At 40.9% G+C, this 24,618-nt stretch overlaps 1 protein-coding gene across 1 annotated transcript in view; it reads right to left on the bottom strand.

Moving 5' to 3' along the window:
- The window catches only part of LOC125235709 (myotubularin-related protein 13), a 111,517-nt gene that overhangs the window by 9,265 nt on the left and 77,634 nt on the right, over window positions 1-24,618 (bottom strand). Inside the window, 18 exon segments of the mRNA XM_048142274.1 lie at window positions 895-974; window positions 1,676-1,802; window positions 2,438-2,573; window positions 2,910-3,050; window positions 3,765-3,969; window positions 6,692-6,840; window positions 8,077-8,220; window positions 8,779-8,946; window positions 9,701-9,883; window positions 10,607-10,742; window positions 11,953-12,157; window positions 12,717-12,849; window positions 13,630-13,773; window positions 14,845-14,950; window positions 16,112-16,243; window positions 16,874-17,039; window positions 17,724-17,878; window positions 19,030-19,187. Of these exon segments, the coding sequence (XP_047998231.1) occupies window positions 895-974; window positions 1,676-1,802; window positions 2,438-2,573; window positions 2,910-3,050; window positions 3,765-3,969; window positions 6,692-6,840; window positions 8,077-8,220; window positions 8,779-8,946; window positions 9,701-9,883; window positions 10,607-10,742; window positions 11,953-12,157; window positions 12,717-12,849; window positions 13,630-13,773; window positions 14,845-14,950; window positions 16,112-16,243; window positions 16,874-17,039; window positions 17,724-17,878; window positions 19,030-19,187 (2,668 nt within the window).

Genomic DNA, 24,618 nt, shown 5'->3' with positions numbered 1-24,618 from the left:
TTTTACTTTTTGTTCCACTTATTTCAATTTTAACACTTTAATGTGATATTAAATAAAACCTTTCTATGTCTATGTCTATGTCATATAGTATTATTTGGCTGCGTAGGTGTGGGCATGCCTACAGTGCTGTGTAACATGTTTTGTGAGTAAGGTTGTTAAAACTAAACAGGAATGAGGGGTGGTGGGGTCGACATGTAATAATAATATATATGGAGTTGCAATCGTCCATAGGCCATAGCCTATGTAAGCAAGCAGGACCATAGTGCGTGCTTGCCATTAGGCAGAGTGTAGGTATGCTTGTTTTCCAGCGACGTTGTAAAGACAGACAGACGGACAGAGTCGCACCATAAGGGTTCCTTTTGTACCTTTTTGGTACGGAACCCTAAAAGAGTTAATACATCATCGAGGGTTTACTGGTGAAACCCGATAAGTTGAGAAAACTGGTTTTTGAAATTCGAACTATGTGCAATTTCCACAATGTTCCACAATCCACCAATTCCACAATCATCTCTGCTTTGCTCAAAGGTTGACTGGTAGAAAATATGTTCGCCTTTTGTATATTAAATTGTTCTTTTGTATTTAAATAAATAAATGTTGTTATTTAAAGAAAAAAATATATCACCAGGGGCCAATTTTTGAGTCTCACTTTCACTAAAATACCGGTTGAAAACGGTGAATTGCCTATTATTTTCAGTGACAATTTTCTGAATTCGAACGCCGTGAGACTTAAAAATCGGCCCCCAGTACCGTTTCACCAGTAAACCCTCGCAATATGACTTTTTTTACTCTGAGTATTCATATTGAAATGATTTTGGAAGTTTCGGAATTCGATATTGTAGGCAAAGTCCGAAATAATACGACTGAGAAAGACTATTCAATACACCTGTGACTTACCAATAAAGCCTTTGCAATGTGAGTCCTCCATCGCGTCGTAGTAGCGAAGCTGATGCTTAATGGAGTCTAACACAAACCACCTGCAATTTAAAAGAATACAATTTCAATCAGTAAGTGCCAGTGTATAGTAGGTAGGTAGACTAGGTACATTTTAGAAATTATAGTCATTGAGATACTACATATGGCATAAAATGGATAGGGTCGGTTTAACAATAAGAAAATTATTCATATGTTTTAGCTACACGCTTTTTTATATTTTCTATCGAACTTTAAGTATCAGATTTATTAGGTTTTATAGGCCTCAGATATTTAAAAAACTTGTCGTTTAAAAATACAGAAAGAAAAAATCTTCCACAAATAATTTCCTCTACATACAGAGTGGGGCCTGTAACAAAGGCGAAAAATTGAACTGTAGGCTATTCTCCTTATACTGATCAACATTTGTTCAGTGACTTTTAAAAATTATGAAGTCTTTAAATTTTTAATTTTTCATACAAAATAAATATTAGCTTCAATGTACGCCATTACTGTTGTCATTGACGTTGTCTGTCTTTAGACTTAACAGAATTCGCAATAGAAAAAACTTTCAAGGGTGATAAAAATCTAAATTTTTAAAAGTCGCCGAACAAATGTTGATCAGTATAAGGAGAATAGCCTACAGTTCAATTTTTCGCCTTTGTTACAGGCCCCACTCTGTATATAAATTTAATTTCAAGTTATTTGTTGAGATGAATTTGTTTCTCTTTAATAAATATATAGAAATCAATTAAATTATAAATACCGTTGTTTCCAGCCCTTGAGTAATGCTCCTCGCTTGTAAAGGTGCCCCTCATGCGTCCTGTTCTCAGCCACGTTGGACGAGAACTGCTCGTAGTACTGCTGGGAAGACGACTGCAGCGTGCCTACATCTGATAAGGAAGATTTATGATTATGTAAATATAAGTTTATGTACATAGAAGTCTACGTTCTAGAGTAAATTTCACTTATTGTAATAAAATGCATTAAAACAAACTTAAGATCGCAATTCGCTAAGCTAATGTAGATTCGCTAATATTGAAAAGGTTACAGAAGAAAAAAAAATGTAAAGGTATTGTGTGAAATTCTGGACGTCAGTACAGCTTTCTGAACTAATACCATCAGTTCATTTCACTAAGCTAACAAAGCACCAACTGGTTGAATATTGCTCGGAATAAAAAAATGGCTCTTCTTTACAAAACAGTTCCTTTTGTCGAATTCCCATCCCTATTATTAGTAACTCGCTAAAGATAGCTTTTTTTGTGAAACATCTCGTTCTTTAACCAACCAGCAAAATTCACGTAGCAAATGTTTGTCTCATACTTGCCAGGAGTTAGGGGTTTAAAGCCTGACCAGCCAGGCAAGCAAGGTCGCGCGATGATATAACATCGGACCGTCCCTTTCGCACTATTTGTAAGTGCGATAGGGACGGCCTGATGTTTAATCGTTTATACTTATACGCCTGAAGATCCGTTTCGTTTCGTTTCGTCCGAAAGTTTAAGGTAAGTTTGTATATATTATGACTTACTGTTGCCACCAGAGGCCCTCGGGTCCCTATCCCTTTCGGGTGGAGGTGGCGCCTTGTACCGCGTGCAGGGTGCGGTTAGTTGATCCGCACATCGCTCGTGGCAGCTCGCACCGCAGTCCATACAGCGCACGCCCGTCTAAATAAGAAACATGAGTTTAGTGGTAATCCTGGTCACGGCACCAAATTGAATTTTTTTACATATACACTACACCTACACCTACATAGGTCATCAACAACATTAAAATATTTACGAAAACCTTTGAAGGTCGCCGTGACAGTCGGGAAACAAGCCATTCCGCCCCTTTTAAGAATTTCCGTAGATGATCCGTTATCGAATTAACAGGTTACCGTGACGGGCCTCCACATCAGATCGCCGCAGCGGTCGCAGCGCTCGGACGCGACCCCGCATTAGTAACTCTCGTGTTCTACGCTCGTGCAGCGGGAGCATAGAGAAAGAGCACAGTAGTGTTACCTTGACGGGTCCCCACAGCAGATGGTCGCAGTGGTCGCAGCGCTGCGGCGCGGCGTGCGCGGCGGCGCCCCAGCGGTGCTGCGGCGCGGCCGCCGGCGCGCGCGCCAGCCGCCCGCGCACGAGTAACTCCAGCGTTCCACGCTTGTGCAGCATCAGCGTGCAGCGCCGCACCACGGACGATGACAGGGACGAAGACAGACGGACGAGTTGCGCTGTACAATTTGCAAGGTACTAACGCACCACAGACACCTATCAGGTTGTCTGGTAGAGATCGCTCTTTAGCATACCGCCTGTTGTCTGCCTCTATTTATAATCATTTGTTTTGTCTCCACTGTATCTTTTGCTGAGGTGTGCCAATAAGGAGTATTCTATCTATCTTCTATCTATCTATTGTACTATAAGGGTTGCTTTAAGGAACTGCCAATTTTATCACTAATCCACGTGGAAAAGCATGTTCACGCTTTAAAAATGTCAGTGTGATACACGATGTAATATCCAAAGCAGAAAGCGTCCAGGCAAGTATGGTCGCGCGATAAATGATAAAACATCTGGCCGTCCCTATCCGCGCTTACTAATAGTGCGATAGTGGCCTGATGTTTTTATCATTTTTGCCATGCCATGCTTGCTCTGCCAGAGATCGGTACAGAAGAAGATTAATGATTCCGATAAACGAGACGCTCTGCAGGTCCGACAACCTACACTAACACTGACACTATCCCTACTTCAAAATAGCACACAAATGGGCGAATTATTTTAGATCACGCGACATATAGGAATATAATGCTTAGTTGCTGCGGCCGACATCAGTTAAATAATTATTAGATTAGGTCTCGTCGATTCAGGTTCTTCTCTCACTCTCATTGAACTTATGCGTGAATGAGATGAACACGTTTGACAACTCGCATTACGTACCTGCAGCTCCAACGTGTTAGGCAGCTCGAGCTGGTCCCAGCGCACGCGCCACTTTTGTGGCAGGTGCCCTAACTCTAGCTCTAGCGAGCGGATCTTTTCTAAAAGCCCGGTGAAGGATGCTGGCATGGCACGAGGTATACTGTCGTATCTGAGGAAAAAAAGCATAATTTTAATAAATCATTACAAACTTCTAATCCAAACGGATATATCATCATTATACCTAGATATTTTTCTGACACGAACGAAGTGACACTAGTGACTTCCTGCCGATATTTAGTTCATCGATAACATACATTATAATTTGTCATTAATTAATTATTATAGTTATGTCTTTAATTAATCTTGAGTAGTTTCATGTGTTCTGCCTACCCCGTTTAGGGAATATAGGCTTGAATTCATGTGTATATAACATTTATGTTTTATACAAATGTCACATATTTGAAAATATATGGAGAATAATAATAAAACGAACCATATTTTTATAGTTTACATAATTTCTTACATGATTATTCATGATTTTAGAGATTATTATTAGGGATAATTAATAACCTTATGTAAGGCTATTTATCGATAAAAGGATTGTCGATGTTTTTATTTTGCCAAGCACTAACAACTTGACGTTCGTGCCAAAAAAATATCGAAGTATAATCATCATATAATTGTAGCAGAAACGAGTAGTGACCACGTAGGTATTATGTATCCAAAAATATCATGAATAGAATCAGTTTAAGTTGTAAGACGTGAGCTATACTTCCTCGTGTACACGTCAATTCAAAAGAGATGGCATGAATAGAACGAATGGTGAATGAAAATATAATAGTGGCTCTCGACAGCTACTTGACTGTATACCGAATATTACCGATGCCGGTGTCACTCACACAATAAAAATTTCGTTCATTCCATTCGTGCCAGCTTTCCTGAATCAATCTGTAGTAATGAATCTGTAGACCGTATTGCCACAGTATAATAAAGAGTACTATCGTACAGTATGGCCACTCCCGCTCCCCGCTGAAAGTGCCGCCCACCCCCTCTCGGTTACCTCACAGTTAACGCCTGTCAAAAACGCGAACAGTCGATCTGTCATATTTTACTCATACAATAGATCAAGAGCCCAGGCCCGCCAGACCTTCCTCAAATTCTCAAGGATGAAACTTTGGGACAATGTAGAGTTCACATAGGCGTTTAATGTGTGCATATTTTCTAGTTCGGCCCATCGGCCAATTTTTTGCTATCAAGTGATGAAGGTGAAAAAAAAAAGTGCTTACTTTCCTTAAATTCTCAAGGCTGATTTTTATATATGTGTTAGAGCACGTTGTTAGAAATTGGTTATCATTAATGCCAGACCGTTTCCGCCGGCCATAACTTTTACCAGACGCGACAAAGTTGGCAACAAACGACTCTAACTTACCTCATTTTCTCAAGCCTGATTTTGATATATGATACGCAGGGACCTATAACTAGACCGTTTGTAAGCAGCCAGACCAATCGGATGGACCCAACCATCCGCCAGACCGACTTAAAGTTTCGATATGAGCATTAGTAGAATTGAAATATTCCGGGTCTATAAAAGCTAAAAACTTGAATTTTCTACATTAAGCTACGTGTATATTGTATACTTGACGTAATAAGCGACTTTCAAAAATTTTACTTCTAAGGAAATAAAAAAATTAAAGTTTATATGTGGTGCAAGATTAATTTTAAGCTCGTCGTTTTTTGCCAACTTTGTCGCGTCTGGTAAAAGTTATATTTATAATAAAATACACATGTACTTACGCAGTGTAAATAAAATTCATAGCTTAAAATTAATCTTGCACCACATATAAACTTTCATTTTTTTATTTCCTTAGAAGTAAAATTTTTGAAAGTCGCTTATTACGTCAAGTATACAATATACACGTAGCTTAATGTAGAAAATTCAAGTTTTTAGCTTTTATAGACCCGGAATATTTCAATTCTACTAATGCTCATATCGAAACTTTAAGTCGGTCTGGCGGATGGTTGGGTCCATCCGATTGGTCTGGCTGCTTACAAACGGTCTAGTTATAGGTCCCTGCGTATCATATATCAAATCAGGCTTGAGAAAATGAGGTAAGTTAGAGTCGTTTTTTGCCAACTTTGTCGCGTCTGGTAAAAGTTGTGGCCGGCGGAAACGGTCTGGCATTGATGATAACCAATTTCTAACAACGTGCTCTAACACACATATAAAAATCAGCCTTGAGAATTTAAGGAAAGTAAGCACTTTTTTTTTTCACCTTCATCACTTGATAGCAAAAAATTGGCCGATGGGCCGAACTAGAAAATATGCACACATTAACCGCCGATATGAACTCTACATTGTCCCAAAGTTTCATCCTTGAGAATTTGATGAAGGTCTGGCGGGCCTGGGCTCTGGGTCTACAAGCATGGTACGCGTTCACCTACACGAGATTAGACTGTGCTAAGAACGCGCCTCTTTCACATAATTTGATCGCCAGTGTCCGAGGTGTGGTATTGCCATGATGTGAAATTATTACCAAGTATGCACAGCAATCATATATTAAACGCGCATGCAGGTCGTACAATGAAAACTGTATGAACACTGATATTTTTGGCAGTTCGTTAGGAATATTTAAGAAAAGTGTTTCTTCTTTACTGAGTTAGAGTTTTTAAAGTTTATGGTCAGGTATGGTATTCTCGGTCTTATCTTATTTTTGTATTAGATTTTTTGCAGTTGTCATGTGACTAATATTCATAGTATTAAGCTTATAAAAAAGTATATTTACATATATGAAACTATAGGTCTATTGTATAAGAAATTCTAGCTTTTAGCATATTTACATACATGTTTTATAAGACTGTTTGTTTCTCAATAAAAAAAAATTCAGAGTTACCCGGCGGTGACGGTGCGCCGAGCGCGCGGCTCCCGCTCGTCATCAGGCGACTGCGCCTCCAAGTCGTACGGCGCACCGTGCGCTAGTTCCTCGTGAGTATAGTAGTCCCACACTTCCAGACTGCATACGGAAGACATCGGTCGCAGTACCTGCGAAAGTATTAAAACGTTTAAGTCTTGAAAACCGATTTGACAAAACTAATAAGAGACTAGTTAAAGTGTTATAAATGAAATAGTTACTTATTTCAAAATAGACTGGCGCCATCAATCCGTACAATAGGCTACTAGACTCGTATCGAATTTAGCACATCAAGTTATTGATTTCTGTAGTATTTGACTTTTGAATATTTATAGCTTGCGGGGATTAAAAGTGCGTGATGACTGCGTATTTTTAATTAAAGATGTGTGTATGTTTTTTTTTTTAATTATGGACTCCGAAAACGGTGTTGGCCAATGGAGTGACGTCACATAATTCAAATCAACTATGGAAATTAGAGGTACTAATCTAATCTCCATAGAAGCAACCTCTATTGTATTAAATTTAATTCATAGTCGTTGCTCGGCCGTGACATTGTCAAATATTTTTTCTAAATCGACTTACGTCACGTCATAGATATTCTATAGATTAATATGGCTGAATGTTATTTTTGCCTGATCACGTAAAAGTAAACTTTAAATTATTTTTTTGCGGGTTTTTAAGTCGTAAAAAATATGGTACTATTTTTTTCGTGTAATTAGACAGTAATTAATAATATAAGACATACTTTGAAAAAGGGTCAAGTAGCCTATTCCAACCGACGTAGCACTCTGATAGAAGTAGCCGGAACGGAAACGGATGACTTTTGCACTTACATTTTACCACAGAATATATAATAGTACAAGTACAGAAAGCTCACTCCTTTGATGTTTACAAAATGGCGCCATTCTAAATTCTTACCTCAATTAACAAACGGACCGCACGCGAGCAGCCGACATTGAATTTTATTGCGCCGCGCGAAGGTCGTCAACACTGAATGGGCCGCGAACTCGCGGCCGCCGACATGTACTTGTAGCGCGGCGATAGACTCGCGGAGTGAGTCGCCCCTGACTTTACTAAAGAATGGATCTGTCTCTACTAACCAGCCAGATTCGAGCGACTAAAACGTTTTGTAATTTGGTCACGAAACCAAACTGAAACGTTCTCACCGAAGAAGAAAAAAATGTTAGATATTTAACACGGATTTAAACACGATTTTTACACATATTTAAAATTGCAAACGGGACTTAATCGCGTATTTACTATGTTTTAAACACTAACCTCCGACGTTTCAAGGACGGCATTGTCCCCATAGTAAATACGCGATTAAGTCCCGTTTGCAATTTTAAATATGTTAGATATTTAGTTACCGGGTTATCAAGGTCTGGCGTGTAGAGGAAGTTGTACAGAATAGGAGACTTCTGGTGCAGCTTATCGATGTAGTCGAACAGCGACTGGCCGTGCTGCGCGCGGTACACGTCCTCCTCTGATCCGGTCACGCCAGTCTCAACGCCCTGCGAACACATGTTTATTATAGTAAGTTTAACACACATGGATGCAATGAAAAGCAGTAAGTACAAATTATATCCAACCGATTGCTGACTCTAATTTAGGATAGGGGCTCATCCATTAATTACGTCACACCAATTTCATGATTTTTTGACCCCTCCTTCCCACCTTGTCACAAGTTGTCACACTAAACTACACCCTCCCCCCTAGTGTGACGTCACATTCAGATTCTTAAATTAGGAAGGTAAAAATCACAAGTAATAGGTATTGAGATTGAGATTCACGGACACATGAATTGCATACCAAAGTACGTAATTTTTAAGTAATTTGAGCTGTTCAATATCTCGATTGGTGTTTGTTGGTGAAAAGTATACGGTCAACATTGAAATTGAACACAAACAATTGAAATTGAATTTGATTTAACTTTTATTTTACAATTTTTTTGTATGTGATCCACTAACATGGACCTCCTCGCTCCCCCCTGTCACAACATGTCCCTTTTTGTGGATCCCCTCCCTCCGTCTAAGTATGTGTGATGTAATTAATGGATGAGCCCTAGTTACCAATCGGTTCCCGATGTCCTGCCGGCGTTCGTCCACCAGCCCTAACTCGGCGCGGGACGCCTCGTTGTCGAGCAGGAACGTCCGGAAGCGACACGACGTGCTGTGGTACGCGACGAGGCGCGTGTAGTAGTCGTTGAACTCGAAGGCTAGCGGGAACTGCTTCTGGAGCTGTGATTTGGGATTAGTATTATGATTTTGTTTATATTTAGTTAAATACACTTTTTAATTTCTTTTTTTTTCTTTTTTTACAATAAAGAGTTACTACTACTACTAAATACCTTAAGATACAGACTATAGAATAGAGATGGGCCGAATATGGACTTTGCCGGATACGAATGTTCGGCCGAACATTCGGTTCAGCTGTTATCGAACCGAACATTGGACTAATATTCGGTTCCGCCATATTTTAAATCCTGGCTTAGAGTTAAGCACTTTTCAATGATTGGTAATGGGTACTAAGGCTGTACCGAAAATTCGGCCCATCTCTACATAGAACAGTGCACCGGGGCAAGACATTAAGCAACCCAAGCCAACTCAGCTGCTGCTCAGTGCAACGCTAACGCAACGTCAATTTCATTTCACGAAAATGGTACACTAACATGAAGCTGAAATCGTAACTCTTCGCCTTCGGTAGCAAATATACTCTGTCAAACAAGTTTGTCAGTAAATAAGAACAAAGAAAACTAAATCATCCTTTTCTTTAGGGTGCTAGAAAAAAGGATACCTATAGTTTTCTCACTCGTTTGACAGAGTATAGATATATGTTGGATTAGGTTAAGATGTCTCAGGTAAGCTGATATAGGCAATTTGGCAAAACATAAAGAGCGTCAAAGTCCAACTTTTGTAGCTTCTGTAATCCTTACATAGTACTATGAAGAAATCTTTGGAAAGTTTTTTTTCTATCGAGGGAAAAAAGACTAACCTGATGCACAGCGTCAAGGAACATAAGAAAGGTTGGCGTGTAACCCTGTTGAGGAGTGGGCCCAATGTTGAGTCGCTGCTGGAACTTGTGTCCCAGGGCCAGCCACTCCTTCTCCACGAGGGTTCGGAAGCCTTCTATCGTCCGATAGTACGGGTCTAGGCAGATTTGCGCCAGGGATGATACCTGCAAATAATGTCATATTGTGAAGTCCATTGAAGTGAACTCTGTGTCGACTTGGCAACAACGAAGTGAGCCAGTGCTGCAACACAGATCATATTTGTGTCGGTTAACTTCAAAACTGGGTCTGTGGGTCAATCCATTCTGCTATAAGGTTGATTATCTTTCAGATCATATTGTATTTTTTATATATTCAACCTAAAAGCAGAATGGATTTACCCAGGTTTGAAGTTAAGCGACACATTTCATAGTTTAAGAACTTCATATTCAGCTACTTACCAACTCTGACTGCGCTGCGTCGCATCTATCAGCATCGATCCGCATTTGTGTCGCTTAACTTCAAACCTGGGTAAATCCATTCTGCTTTAAGGTTGAATATATAAAAAATATAATATGATCTGAAAGATAATCAACCTTATAGCAGAATGGTTTTACCCAGTTTAGAAGTTAAGCGACACATTTTATGTATGAGAAATCGCTCGTTAGTACGAAGACGCTTACAAACGCAAATGTACAAAATTCCTCATACACAAAAGCTCGATGATGACAAATGTGACCACCCTAAATGAGGTTATTATATCGGTCTCTTTGAATTGATATTCGCCGTTAGAGGCGCTAGTGTAGATGGTGGTCTCGAAATGTCAATGTCTGAAATACTCGTGTGCGGGTGGGGAGATGAGTCCCTACTAGCTAGCCTAAAAAACCGGTAACCCTCATTTGTGTAGGTACCTGCGCCACTACATCCCATCCATCTTCTAGCGATAGCAGCACAGAAGAACCTTGCAGATCTAGTAGATCCACTACGCAGCCGGCTAGTTGGAAAAGCTGTCGCAACTGCCAAAGCCAGCCTGATTCTTCCACCAATCTGAGAACAAAATAATAATGTTATCATGCTATTTAAGTCAGCTGATATTTGACAAGCTAATAGGCTAGTATCCTACTATTCAAACCAGCTTCTTTTTAAGAACTGTCAAAACGATTTGCTAATATAGAATTACTATGAAATACTGAGGAGTGACATCACGGTCAATTCATTTACTTTATATCTTTATGACTTATTAAATAGAAATTATGTTTAAACTACAGTCCATTTTTTAGGGTTCCGTAGTCAACTAGGAACCCTTATAGTTTCGCCATGTCTGTCTGTCCGTCCGTCCGTCCGCGGATAATCTCAGTAACCGTTAGCACTAGAAAGCTGAAATTTGGTACCAATATGTATATCAATCACGCCAACAAAGTGCAAAAATAAAAAATGGAAAAAAATGTTTTATTAGGGTACCCCCCTACATGTAAAGTGGGGGCTGATATTTTTTTTCATTTCAACCCCAACGTGTGATATATTGTTGGATAGGTATTTAAAAATTAATAAGGGTTTACTAAGATCGTTTTTTGATAATATTTATATTTTCGGAAATAATCGCTCCTAAAGGAAAAAAAAGTGCGTCCCCCCCCTCTAACTTTTGAATTATATGTTTAAAAAATATAAAAAAAAATCACAAAAGTAGAACTTTATAAAGACTTTCTAGGAAAATTGTTTTGAACTTGATAGGTTCAGTAGTTTTTGAGAAAAATACGAAAAACTACGGGACCCTACACTGAGGGTGGCCCGACACGCTCTTGGCCGGTTTTTTCTAATTATGTAGTGCTTTATTTCGTGCACTGCATAAAATATTTTATTTTTAAAAACTAGCCTACTCAGTTAAGATTTCTCTAGACTTGTGACGCTCGTAATGCAGCAAGTGAGCGGTTCTTTCACGCCAGAAGGTCTGTTTGTATAGAGAGTGTCTAAAATTCAGTGGATTAACAATACCTGCACAAGCTGTAGATGTCGATGATCTTTTTGAAGAATTATTTAAGCGACCGAAAAGGGTATAAGTAGAAGCTAGGATCATTAGGAGAAGTCTTTTAAAGGCGTGCCAACCGGCGCGCCCACCAGTATACTCCGACTGTCGCCATGGTAACCCCTTCTTTCTCAGCAGGCGCAGAGGGCACGGCTGCCCGCAGCGGCTACTAAACTCCACCGACTGTTGCCACGGTAACTCCTCCTCGGTCACAATGTAGAGAAGCCTAAGTACCTGTAGAAGCCAGGATCGTTAGGCGCAGCAGGCGCGGAAGGCGCGGCGGCCCGCAGCAGTTTCTTGAAGGCGTGCCGCGCGGCGCGCCCGTCCGGGTACTCCGCCGGCACCGGCTCGCAGCCGCTCACTGTGGCTATGCTGAGACCCTTCTCTGTTACGATGTAGAGGGACGCGCGTCGCACACCGCTCGTGCCGTCACCGGAAACTGTGAAACGGACATCGTCAACAACTAACCCTCAATCTAGTCAAATTATTAACACGGATAGTCGTGAGTTGAGACTTGGGCGAACAATAGTATGGATAATGCTGGTTTAGAAAAAAATACAAGAGGGCCAAAGAGCATTTTGAACAACTCTAGCCAAAGGTCCCACTTTGCATTTACCATAAGCGTCAAATGGCAAGGCACAAAGTGAGTTTTTCTGCTTGGAAACAAAAATTACATACTCAAGTCCTCTATTAAAGACCCATTATCATTATTCGCTTGCCTTTATCCCAATTAATTAGGGTCGGCGCAGCATGTCTCCTTTTATACCTCTCTATCGTACGTCATCTCATCATTGGCCCATATTGTTAGCATGATATGTGTTAAAATGTCAAATATTAATATTAACGCCATCTAGCCGAGCGTTCCCCAAAGGTGTAACGCCATCTAGGCCACCGTACCTTTTTTTCTAGGGCTAGGGGCTTTGAGGTACGTTTTTTTTCTTAGACTTTATCCATATATACGGAGTTACATATGTCTTTGAAAATAAGAATAACCATACCCGAGTCGACATCGGCAGCAGAAAGCCGCTGCCGCTGGTACAGGTCGAGGCTGGACGGCTGGCGGCCCTTCAGCGAGCCCCAGCGGCCGAAGTGCCGCGCCCCGCCCTGCGCCGCCAGACCCTCGCGTCGCCGCTCTGCATAATGAACAATTTCACTTTACTCAAATAAGCCCCAAAACTGGGAAAAAAAAAACTTTTTCTTTTTCTTCTTCAGGCCTTAGTCCCATGTCTATTTGGGGTCGGCTCTCCTAGTCCTCAGTCTCCAGAGTGGTCTTTTCTGGGTCGTCTCTGTGTTCGTGATGGAATTCTTTAGGTCTTTCTTTATGACAGACATCCATGTAGTTCGAGAGAAAAATAGAAAAAAAAATATTGGCCTGTTGTCCCATTGGTAGGCCAAGACCTTCCTTGCTTTTTCATATGTCTCAATCTGTTTATGGCAATAATTAACCAATCTATCGAAAGACGTCGAAATCGTGCCGCAACCTCCTTTGATGTAGGAGATTCGAACATGTCCGCAGATTAACAAAATAGGCTAGTTTCCTACTAGTCAAATCAGCTTCTTTTTAAGAACTGTCAAAACGATTTCCTATTACGGAATTGCTATGAAATACTGAGGAGTGACGTCACGGCCAATTCATTTACTTTGTATCTTTCTGCTTCACTTATTAAACAGAAATTATGTTTAAAAGTAACTACTATCCATATTTTTGTTTTAATTATGTGGTGCTTTGTTTCGTGCACTGAATACAATATTTTAAGTATAGGAAACTAGCCTATTACGTATACTTTGTAAACGTTTCCTAAACATTCACTACTTTATGAGTGAGTGTTTTGATTAAGGTATATCCACTTGTGTTAACTATTGATTACGTGGACAAAAAACATAATTTCGCACACAATTACGCGCATACACTTACCCCATAGTGCCGGGTTTGTTAAGCAGTGGTGTGTGCGTGGGTTCCTCCGTGAGTAACAACGAGTCTAAACTCAAACTTGAGTCTTCGAGCTCGCCGCGCGACGCTGGTGTACAGGCTACCAGCGTTGCTAAATACCGTTCCTGAAACCAAATGTAGAAAGTTTAGGATCTTACTAATTTTACACTTTGACAAAAGTGTGTCATGTAATGTATTCGCTCTCGAGCGTATTGTTTTCCTCCTCAGAGCCATGACATGAGCAAATTTGTTTCCTTATGGATCCAACCAACCAACAAAACCAACGCCGTTCACGCTATTCATATCAGCTGCTACGCTTACTGAATACTATTTAAGCCTCACATCTTCATTTCTACTTTTTGCTTTGTATTTTCCATATGTGTTATTGTGTATTGATTGATAAATAAGGTACAGCGAGGCAAATCTCGACTGGGGGGCAATTGTAAAAGATCCATTTTGTCCATGTTTTACAATGTTTGCATTATTAAATACAGTGTCCATCGGTTATATATGGTAGGCATGTTCAGTGGATACATGTAGAACTCAACATCATACTGTAATCATGGAAAAAATTGACTAGTTACAATTGCCCCCCAGTCGAGATTTGCCCCGCTGTACCTTAGATAGATAACCGTTTGCTTGTCACAATACACAGAATACACATAAGAAATAAGTTACAAAAAATAATTAAAATACATAATAAGTAAATTGGAAAACAGGAAATTGTACAGATTTTTTACAATAGTTTATACTGTGCGCGTCGCAAAAGACAAAATTGTCTTGTGTGAAAAAGTGTATTTCCTGGATTAAGATTTCTATTCTATTATTGTTTATGTTTTTGTAGTGTAAAGCATTCTTACGAGGAACAATTTCAAAAAGAACTTTGTTATTCGTCGGCTTCAAGTCAGTGACTGGCAAGAGGCTGCGCAGGATCGGGACAGGTGGCGATCTCTCGTTTCGGAGGCCAAGATTCACTTTGGATCACTGAGCCAAAATAGTTAGTTAGTTAGTTATTCAAATGCGTTGGTCGGTTGATTGCTCTATTCTAGTATTTTCATAAGAAACCAGGCAGGCAAGTTGCATGGTCGCGCGTAAATGATAAAACATCAGGCCGTCTCTATCGCACTTACAAATAGTGGGTTACTTCCTTATCACGGAACAATAAGACAAGTTATATTTATTTAGTGTGACGTTACCTGTTCTAAGCTAGAGGTGGTTTCAGTGCCGCTCTGCGCCGCGGCTTGCGTCTGGTGGCTGCCTTTCAGCATGCCCATGACTCCTTTGTGGTGCGGCGCCGCTGATCTGTTGGACAATAGTTATTTGTTTTGTTATACAAAGGGGCAAAGTTGTATTTTAACGCCGAGTGTGGAATTGAAAAACGAGCAAGTGAAAGGATTCTATAGTTGAACCACGAGCGAAGCGAGTGGTTCGAGAATAGAATCCTGAACTTGCGAGTTTTTTAACACACGAGAAGTAAAATACATTTGCACCCGAGTGTAACACAAAACTTTTCCCCTCACTATAGCGAGGAAACTACAACGCAAAAAATGCGTTTATCACTGCTTCCAGTAGTTCCACAGGTGGTAAATCATCTTTATTACTAGATTCACCTACTTTTATCAATTTTAAAGCAGTTAATTTGACTTTATTCAAGGTCTAATTACTTTACTCACTAGTGGATAAAATGCGTTTTTACCTCCGAGCTAGTGAGGGTAAAATTCATTTATCAAATCTGTGCTATAACGTAGTAGTAAAAAAGGCGGTAGAAGGTTAGTATGGAGCTACCGCAATTTTCGAATTTTTACGTTAGCGAAGTCGCGGGGAAAAGCTACTTTCCTTTTTTTTTTTTTTAAATAGCCTATAGTGTGTTGGGCAAAGCCTCCCCTGTTTTCTGACTCGTCACGGCTCCGTGCATGCTCTCGCCAGCCGCCACAAAATGAGTCCAGGTCTTTCTTTGGTCTACCTAGGCCTCTGGTACTTTCCTTTAACTAAAATAAATAAATACCTGGGGAACACCTTACACAGATCAACCTAGCCCCAAACTAAGCAAAGCTTGTACTGTGGGTGCTAGGCGACGTTAAACATACTTGTATAGTTAAATACATACTTAGAAAACAATCCATATCCATATATACATAGAAAACAATCCATGACTCAGGAACAAATATCTGTGTTCATCACACAAATAAATGCACTTACCGGGATTCGAACCCAGGACCGCGGCGTAGCAGGCAGGGTCACTACCGACTACGCCAGACCAGTCGTCGACCATATGTGTACCGTATGTGTATGTGGAACTCTGCCTGTATTACAAGTGGCGCTACTGTCAAACCAAATGATTTTGAAAGTGTAATGTCAGTTATAGATACTTCGAGTATAAGTTAGCTATGGATTTTCGTTTGAGATAGCCATTTGTACTTATGTGTATGTGGAACTGTAGGAGTAAGAACGCGTTTAGTATACCTGACTAGAAGTGCATGTGTCCTTGGATGTCGCCATGTCAGGCAAGGTAGTCGAGTTTGTCGGTAGCATCGCGCGACTCTTCGCAGGGATTCGTCGCCGACGCCTTCAGGTACGGGGAACACTGCTGGATAACTGGTGAAGTAATGTAGCGTTAACATTCATTCAGTCGGTCTACAGATACAGTTTACAGCAGATAAAATACCCCGCTTCCTGCATAGAAGCTTGTTTGCAAAGGTTCTAAGCCAATATTGTTGTTAACTGTAGTCATAAACAACATTTCATAAGTGGTTTTCCTCAACAAGCTATTTAAAAACAGTAGTGAGTAAAAATGGATTTTAAGAATTAAAAAACAAAATATATTAAGGCAATGGCCCAGTATAATAAAGAGTACTATCGTACAGTATGGCTACTCCGCTCCCCGCTGAAAGCGCCGCCCACCCCTTTTCGGTTACCTCACTGTTACCGCCTGTCAATAACGCGAACAGTCAACCTGTCATATCTCACTCATACAAGCATGGTACGCGTTCACCCACACGAGCTTAGAATGTGTGCTAGGAACGCACCTGTTTCATATATTTAATCGCCAGTGTCCGAGATGTGGCAACGGCAAAATAAGTGCAATGATTTACCCTTGCCCCAATGATAATCTTCAGATACTATACACATGGCTACACACCAACGGGCAATCGGACAAGTAGGGCCGACGACTCACAGCGTCCGCACATCACATGGCGACCCCGCCAGTTTGCCTTTGACACATACCTGCGGCAGAGCGTGTAGACGGCGTTGGTGTGCGTGAGGCGGAAGGGCGGCGCGGCGAGGCCGAGGCGCGCCCAGTCGCGCGCGTAGGCTCGCTCGCGCACGCGCTCCAGCGTGCGCGCCGCGGGCACCTCAGCGCCCTCTGCGCCGGCCAGCTCCAACTCCTCCACTGAGACCGACACTGATAAGTTGCATGCTTGTTTGTGAGTCATTTTTGGTAAGTATAGGGCTTGGATTTTGAATACTGAACTACGGTTTCATTGTAATCATTTTGTAAATGTTGTAAATTCCGATAAGAGTTGGATTTATAAAAATTAAAATTGGCAGTTGTCCAGTTTATCGTCAATTGCGAGAAACTCTAGCGAGAGAAATTTTCATTCAAAAACAAAACACCGGGGCCTGCAGTAGACAAGAGTACAATCGCTGACTCTATATCCCATCGTAGTTATATCTCTAACACTTCCGTATTGGTGCGTGTAGTTTATAGTTCGCCACGGAACGTCAATGATTATACTTTTGGCTACAAGTACAAGCCCAATACTGGAAGGATACGACCCGACGTACGTGAATTCTTATAAGCACGATATTTGTGTATAAATATCCATACAAATATTATAAATGGGAAATTATGTGTGTCTGTTTGACGGAGCGACGAATTGACGTGATATTTTAAGTGGAGATAGTTGAAGGGATGGAGAGTGACATAGGTTACCTTTTGTCACTTTGTAACCCCCCACTTCCCTAAAATAGGGGTGGGTTTGTGTGGAACATTCCGCAACTTTGGAATTTAAGACGAGCGAAACCGCGGACAATAGCTAATAATTTTATAATTAGATAAAGGTTCAATACTCACATGAGAGCGTATCAGCAGACAAGGACGACATGAGCGGCGGTGACGTCAGCGAGCGCGCAGACGCGGAAGGCAGCACGTACTTCTGTCGCTTGGACGGCTTTGGTTTGAGACCGGCCCGTCGCGCCGTCTTGAGCAGAGTCTTTTTTGCGAAGCCCCTGAAAAAAGAGTACAAAGAAATAAATCTAGGGCCAAGCGAAAATTTGGGTGATTTAGCGTCCCGCGCGTTAGAGTCGTTAACGGCCCGGCCACTACATTGGTCTAACGGCCCAGCCACGACATTGGTCTAAGCGCGACAACGGTGAGCGGCGGCCATACGTGCGAATGAAAAGTCCCATCGCTGTGTCTCGCTCCAATGTATGACCGCCGCTCACCGCTGTCGCGCTTAGACCAATGTCGTGGCATAAGCGCGACAGCGGTGAGCGGCAGTGTGTAAATCCCATCGCTGTGTCTTGCTCTAATGTATGGCCGCCGCTCAGCGCTGTCGCGCTTAGACCAATGTCGTGGCTGAGCCGTAACGGCCATGAATAAAATGAAACTTTGTGAAATGCCATGGAAACACGTAAAAACATTATTTTGTAAATTCGCCTCCCGTTTCATACCTACTGTCAAAAATTACGAACAAAAACAATCGTCAGCCGGCTGTATCGCGGCGGAAAGGCTGAAGATGTAACAAATATCGCGTAGTTGTGCTAGCAGAACACGTCTAGCTGTTGTGAGGTGTCAGCTGTGGATGTAACACTATCGGTACTTGAGGTTTGTAGCTTGGCACCGAGCCGGGCTCCAAGTCTCTCAGTCGTGCTAAGGCCTTCCAGAACACGTTCAGCTATTCAGAGCTGTCAAAAAGTAAAACCTGTGGATGTAACAGTATCCGTACTTGAGTGTGTGATGCTTGGGCACCGAGTCGGTCTCCAGGTTACTAGCGCCTTCCGGAACACATCTAGCTGTCCCTAGCTGTCAGTACAAGCTGTGTATGTGGAAATTCCTAAACGCAGGTTTAAAAAAACTGGATAACAAAATTCCAACACTAATAAAAAATGCCCCAAGCTACTTCGAAATTAAAAGGTTTTTTAGTCCAGAAGGCCTATTATTCCGTGACTGAATTCATGACTGAATAATATTAATTAAAAAAGAATTAAATTATTGATCGTTGTTTGATATTTACGTAATTAATTGTTTTTATTTTCTAATCTAGTATTTAAGAGTAATAATGATGACATAGTATATACTTACTACGTTTTGTCTTTGAGGAGCAGTGTGAGATACGAGATTTTTTAAAAGTAGTGACGATATGTAACGTTATCCTTACTTGAGTGTGTGGTGCTTGGGCACCGGGCCGGGCTGCGGCGGCATGGCGCGCGGCGCGAGTGCGAAGTGATGCGTCGCGTGCTGCGGGTGCCGCAGTCGCGCTAGCGCCTTCCGGAACACGTCTAGTTGTTCCGAGCTCACTTCCTCGTCTAGGACAACCTGTACATGCAAAATTAATGGTGAATACTGCTTCGAATCTGCGTTTAATCTATAATGATAGGTTTTAAAAACAGGCAGGGTCGCCATGTAATGGCGTAAAGACAAAATAAGTGATTATATTTGAACTATCTAGCACAATGCTAGGTCGCTCCGACCTACACAGGTACTGTAGATACTATATAGTATAAAATTGAATAGAAAACTATTTATTAACCGTCCTTCGCCTTTGTACTGTTCTTTACTGTAATTACTGTACAGATATACAGACTTTATTGGTAAATATAAAATATACATATTACACGTCATAGCCTTAAAACTAGTTCAAACAATTACACTAAATTCGTCCATTTTAAATGAATTAAAACAAATTTAGGACATTATACATTAGATTCACAGAACTAAATTATTTATAAATAAACTTGGGAAAAGTGTAGGTAGTTACTACAAAAACCTGATTATCAGACGGTGCTGGGTCAATTACTCACCGGAGCATTTATAAAGTCGGCGATACGATAGTATGCCTTATCTATAAGAAACGATTTAAGTTTCTTTTTGAATATGGCATCACTTGTCGAGTCTTTGATGGCATTAGGCACAGAATTGTATGCAATCGGTCCCATGACGTCAAGCGATAGTCGAGACTTCGCAAGTCGTTGCTTTGGGATTTGCAATCGTGGTCGTCTACGCGACTGAGTGCAGGATATTTTTGAGCTACATTTAAAGTTGATTATGTTGGACCTTACATACATGCACACAGTCAATATGTATACAGATGGCAACGTTAAAATTTCATATTTTTGAAACAACGACTGGGCAGGATGATCAAAATTTCCATCGATTATACGCAGGGCTCGTTTCTGTATTTTAAATGCTCTGTCGCGGTCTGCTGCTGTGCACCAGAGGTCCACACCCTGCGTGAGAATCGAGTGGAAATATCCATAATAGGCAGTTTTCATGTTGTCTATAGATAGACTGGGCGCCAACCTGGAGAGTGCAAAGCACGCTGCGGCCAGTTTATCACAAGTCGCCTGTATGTGTGGGGCCCACTTTAGGCCGGCGTCAATATGAAAGCCCAGGTACTTAGCCGTTTCGACTTGGGGAATTGGGACGTTATTTAATGAGATATTCAATCCCGGTTTATTTGTCTTTCTTAATTGGAAATGAACAATATTTGTTTTGTCTAAGTTTAAAACCATCCCATTGGCAGAAAACCATTTAACCAACTGATTAATGACATGACAAATTTTTGATTTTAAACCATAGTAATCATCTGCATTTACAATGACGCAGGTATCATCGGCAAACATAACATATTCCTGGCCCGGGCAAGCAGTGGTGATATCATTTACAAGGACCAGGAATAGGCTATTTCCACACACAGACCCCTGGGGCACGGCGCAGTTACCTATAGATTCCATGTCAGATTTCGAGTTTAGTACATACGTACATTGTTTCCGCTCATATAAAAACGATTTTATTATGTTAAGGAAGGTACCGGTGACTCCGTAGTGGGATAGTTTATTAAGGAGGAGCGAGTGGTCTATCATTTCGAAGGCGCGCGACAGGTCGCAGAAAATAGCAGCTACCTGTCGCGAGCCCTCGAGATTAGACATGCGCGAAACAGTGCTTCAAAATGTAATGCCATATCACATCACTTTTCCGAGAAAGTAACATCTCACTGTGATGTCACATCACACATCACTCGAAACGTTACCCGACCTTGAACAGCGCGCGAGATGGCACCATCACAGTCATCACAGATATCAACAAGGCTACGCATCTCATATCAGCGCGTAGTTCCATTACATGTTGCTTTTTGTCACCGCTACGTGAATTATGTATATTTTATAACATTTGCAAATGGTTACTTAATTTAATACTTATACAAATAATCGATCAGTCAGTTGCGGGACTTCGGACCGTCAACATCAGCTCCTGAGGATGCCTCGTAGAGAGGAGAAACACGTGTCGAGTTTTGTATTTTTGGTGGTGGGTTGTTATATTTATTTGCGTATTTATTTTTATTTTTGCGGTGGGAGGGTGGGAAAATTAATTGCATGTAAAAAATACGCAAGTAATTATAACAGGTTAGCACTGATTGACTTGCACGTTATCTATTCGCGGATTAGCAAAGGAAAGTTCTAGTTTACGATTAATACTTATACTTACTGGATCATACGATACCACTACCACACATGTACGTAATATACATCTAGATACATTATTAGCCGCGAAAATGAAAACTAAACATTTCACAACAATAATAGGTAATAATGTTTTGTTTTCGGCGCGCCCAATTTCACAGACAAAATTACTCTGTTTACCCGCATCCACAAAATGATTATAAGAAATGATAATAATAAAATAAGCTCTATGAGGACGCATTACAGTTTTAAATCTTTTGGACTGTTATAAAATCATATTCGCAAGCGAAATTTGCAACTACGTAAACGCGACCGCGTTCGGCTGAGTGGCGTGTTCCGAACTCTTCCGGAAATAGCCGAAAGCATCGTATGATATTTTGATGGTTAGAACGAGAGCGACCGAGCGCTTAGTGCGGCGCGCGTGAGCGCGAGAGCGGGATAAGAAATAAGAAAGTAATAAGTGTAATAAGTGATGCTTTCAAACATCTCAGTTGTTACACCATTACAGTTTTCACATGGGGCAGTTAACATTACGCGCACTGTTTTAGTAGTTCCCGACATTTGCGTTCGGGTGATACGTAATGCTAGAGGTGATGGTGGATTTCTCGGAGTGATACGTAATGCCATATTACGTGTTCAAGTGATATCACATTTGTGATATTACTTGCATTACTTACACATGTCTACTCGCCCCACCACTTCGCGCGCAGCATCAGTTGTCGATCGGCCCGGCTGATAGGCATACTGCTGACTGTTCAGTAATCTATTGCGACTAAAATGTTCCATAAGCCTATCACTAAGTAACCTTTCAAATACCTTGGAAATTACAGGGACCAGTGAGATTGGTCTGTAAGACTTAGGTAAGTGTACTTCACCCTTGCCCTTGTAAATTGGCATAACTTTTATTAATTTTAGAACGTCAGGGTATACACCTGTACTAACGCATTCATTAAATAGTGATAGAGTAGGAGGGATATAACGCAAGGAGGCAATAAGTCCAAAATATACGTTGACATGTCGTTTACGTCTTTAGATGTCTTACGTTTTATTTGTTTGAATACCTTTAACAATTCATTCACGGTGAACGGTATAAATATTAATGGTGTGGGAGTGTGGTCTAGGTAACTGTGCAGATATTTTAAAGCTGTACTGGTACATGGTCTCGCATTGTTTACGTTTGCATCGACGTAATACTTGTTTAACAAGGCGGCGGAGGCAGCGGCCCGCGCGTCCAGGCAGTCGCCCGCCGCCCTGGCAACAAGTATGTCGATCGCTCTGCTCTTGTTATTTGTACCTCTGCACGTTTCATTTGATACTATGCGCCATATGCTGCGCGACATATTGTGACCGCTGTTTGAGATTTGATTATTTATGTGATTCTTACGTACATTTTTTATAAGGGACCAGTATGAAAGTTCTAATGTGTGTAGATTCGAGCGCGTTACAGAATCATTTGGGTTTTTACTAAGTTTTATTTTAAGTTTTCTAATATTATTTTTCTGTTTTTTCACGGTGTCATTGACCCAGACATCGTCAGCGTTTTTAACAGGATGATACCTAACAGGAAAATGTACATCGAAATAATGTTTTAAGACATTGATAACAGATTTAGTTTTCTCATTAGGGCAGTTGTTTTTATTCAAGACTTCGTCCCAATTTTGGAAATTTAGACTACGAGTGAAGTCTTGCTTATTACAAAGTGAAAACTTTCTTTTCAAAACATGGCATTTAGATTGAAGATGTTGATTTACCTTAATACTAATAATCAAAGATAAATGATCAGATAGATGTAATTCCTTACAGTTTATTTTATTTATATCGGACTTAAATATATTCGAATAGGCGTGGTCGATACATTTTCTAGAGGTACTTGTTATCCTGGTCGGTTTATTTACAAGGTTTCTAAATCCATACGATTTAATTTTATCTACTAATTGATTTGTAGTATTACAATCTGCTAAAATGTCAATATTAATATCACCTAATATAATTACATTATTATTTTGAATGGGAATAAAATCTAACAATTCATTTAATTTATTTAAAAATAATGCGATGTCACCACTGGGGGGTCTATATACACACACTATAATTAGGTCAAGGCCGATGCACTCGACGGCGCACGCTTCGAACTGCATCTCGACGGACAGGTCGGCGACTTCCTTGCGGTCCACGGTCAGGATGTCGGCGCCGGCGAATATGCAGACTCCTCCACCCTTCCGCGAGGGTCGGCAGTAGTGAGCTCGAAGTTGGTAGTTGAGTATATTTACTGCGCTTATTTGATTTGGCTCGAGCCAGTGTTCCGACAGACACAAAACGTCCATTTCGTCTAGAAATTGGAGTTCGCTCTCTAATCTGTACGTTTTGTTTGCCAACCGGTTAATATTTAAATGGAGTACATTTACTAGTCCTTTTCTATTTTTTGTTTTGGTCGGGGGTGGTTCCGTCGGCGGGAGACCGGGTCTCCCTGGGGCGGAGAAAGGGCCGCCACTCGGAGATGCTGCTGTTTACAGGCCAGGCTGATTCCTTGAGAAAGTTTTCATATACAGATGTTGGAATACCTATTTTAAATGAATTATAGGTATCTCGTTTTGACTGTATCCTTTCCACTGTATAAGGGGCACCATGGTAAATGCTGTTTAAATGCTTTATTAGGCTATCAGGAGTTGTGTCGTTATTAAAATAGCATCCATGCAGATATTTGTATACTACAATACCTTTCACTGACGCATCAGTTGCAGATCCTTTTATTAATACGTTAGATTTTCGAAGTTTTCGACGGTTGTTGCGATTTATGACAAGTTTAAAATCGTCATCAGCTGATTCGTCGGAACGCGGCTGTTTACAGTCAGTGATTACTGTTGTAGTATCATTTTTATCAATAAATTGGTCCGGCAATTTATCTGTTGTTAATTTAGCATCATCATTGACGGTCGTCGTACTTTTTTAGCGGTCGTAGTTGGCTGCTTCACCGGCTGGTTATTACGCTTCGCTCTTATCGGCTTTTTTGCCTGCTCGGTGATTCTCTGTCTCGTTTGCGCAGCGGCTGGTCTCCGCGCTCGCGGAGGCGCATGTGTGGAGGCGGGAGCGGGACGGCTGATCGGAGTCGACACATTGTGCGGTGTTGTTGGAATAGATGCAACGATGGTTTCGGTGTTTGTAGACACTTTAGCGAATTTGTCGGTATCCTTCGAAAGCAGACTCGATTTAAGGTCACTTAATTCACTGTTTATAGCATCAATTTTTAAGAAAATATCACTAATTTTTTGTTCGAATGGCTTTAGTGC

Source organism: Leguminivora glycinivorella, chromosome 18, assembly GCF_023078275.1.
Source record: "Leguminivora glycinivorella isolate SPB_JAAS2020 chromosome 18, LegGlyc_1.1, whole genome shotgun sequence".
In the NCBI taxonomy this organism is placed as follows: Eukaryota; Metazoa; Arthropoda; class Insecta; order Lepidoptera; family Tortricidae; genus Leguminivora; species Leguminivora glycinivorella.
This window is presented reverse-complemented; position numbering and strand designations above follow the sequence as displayed.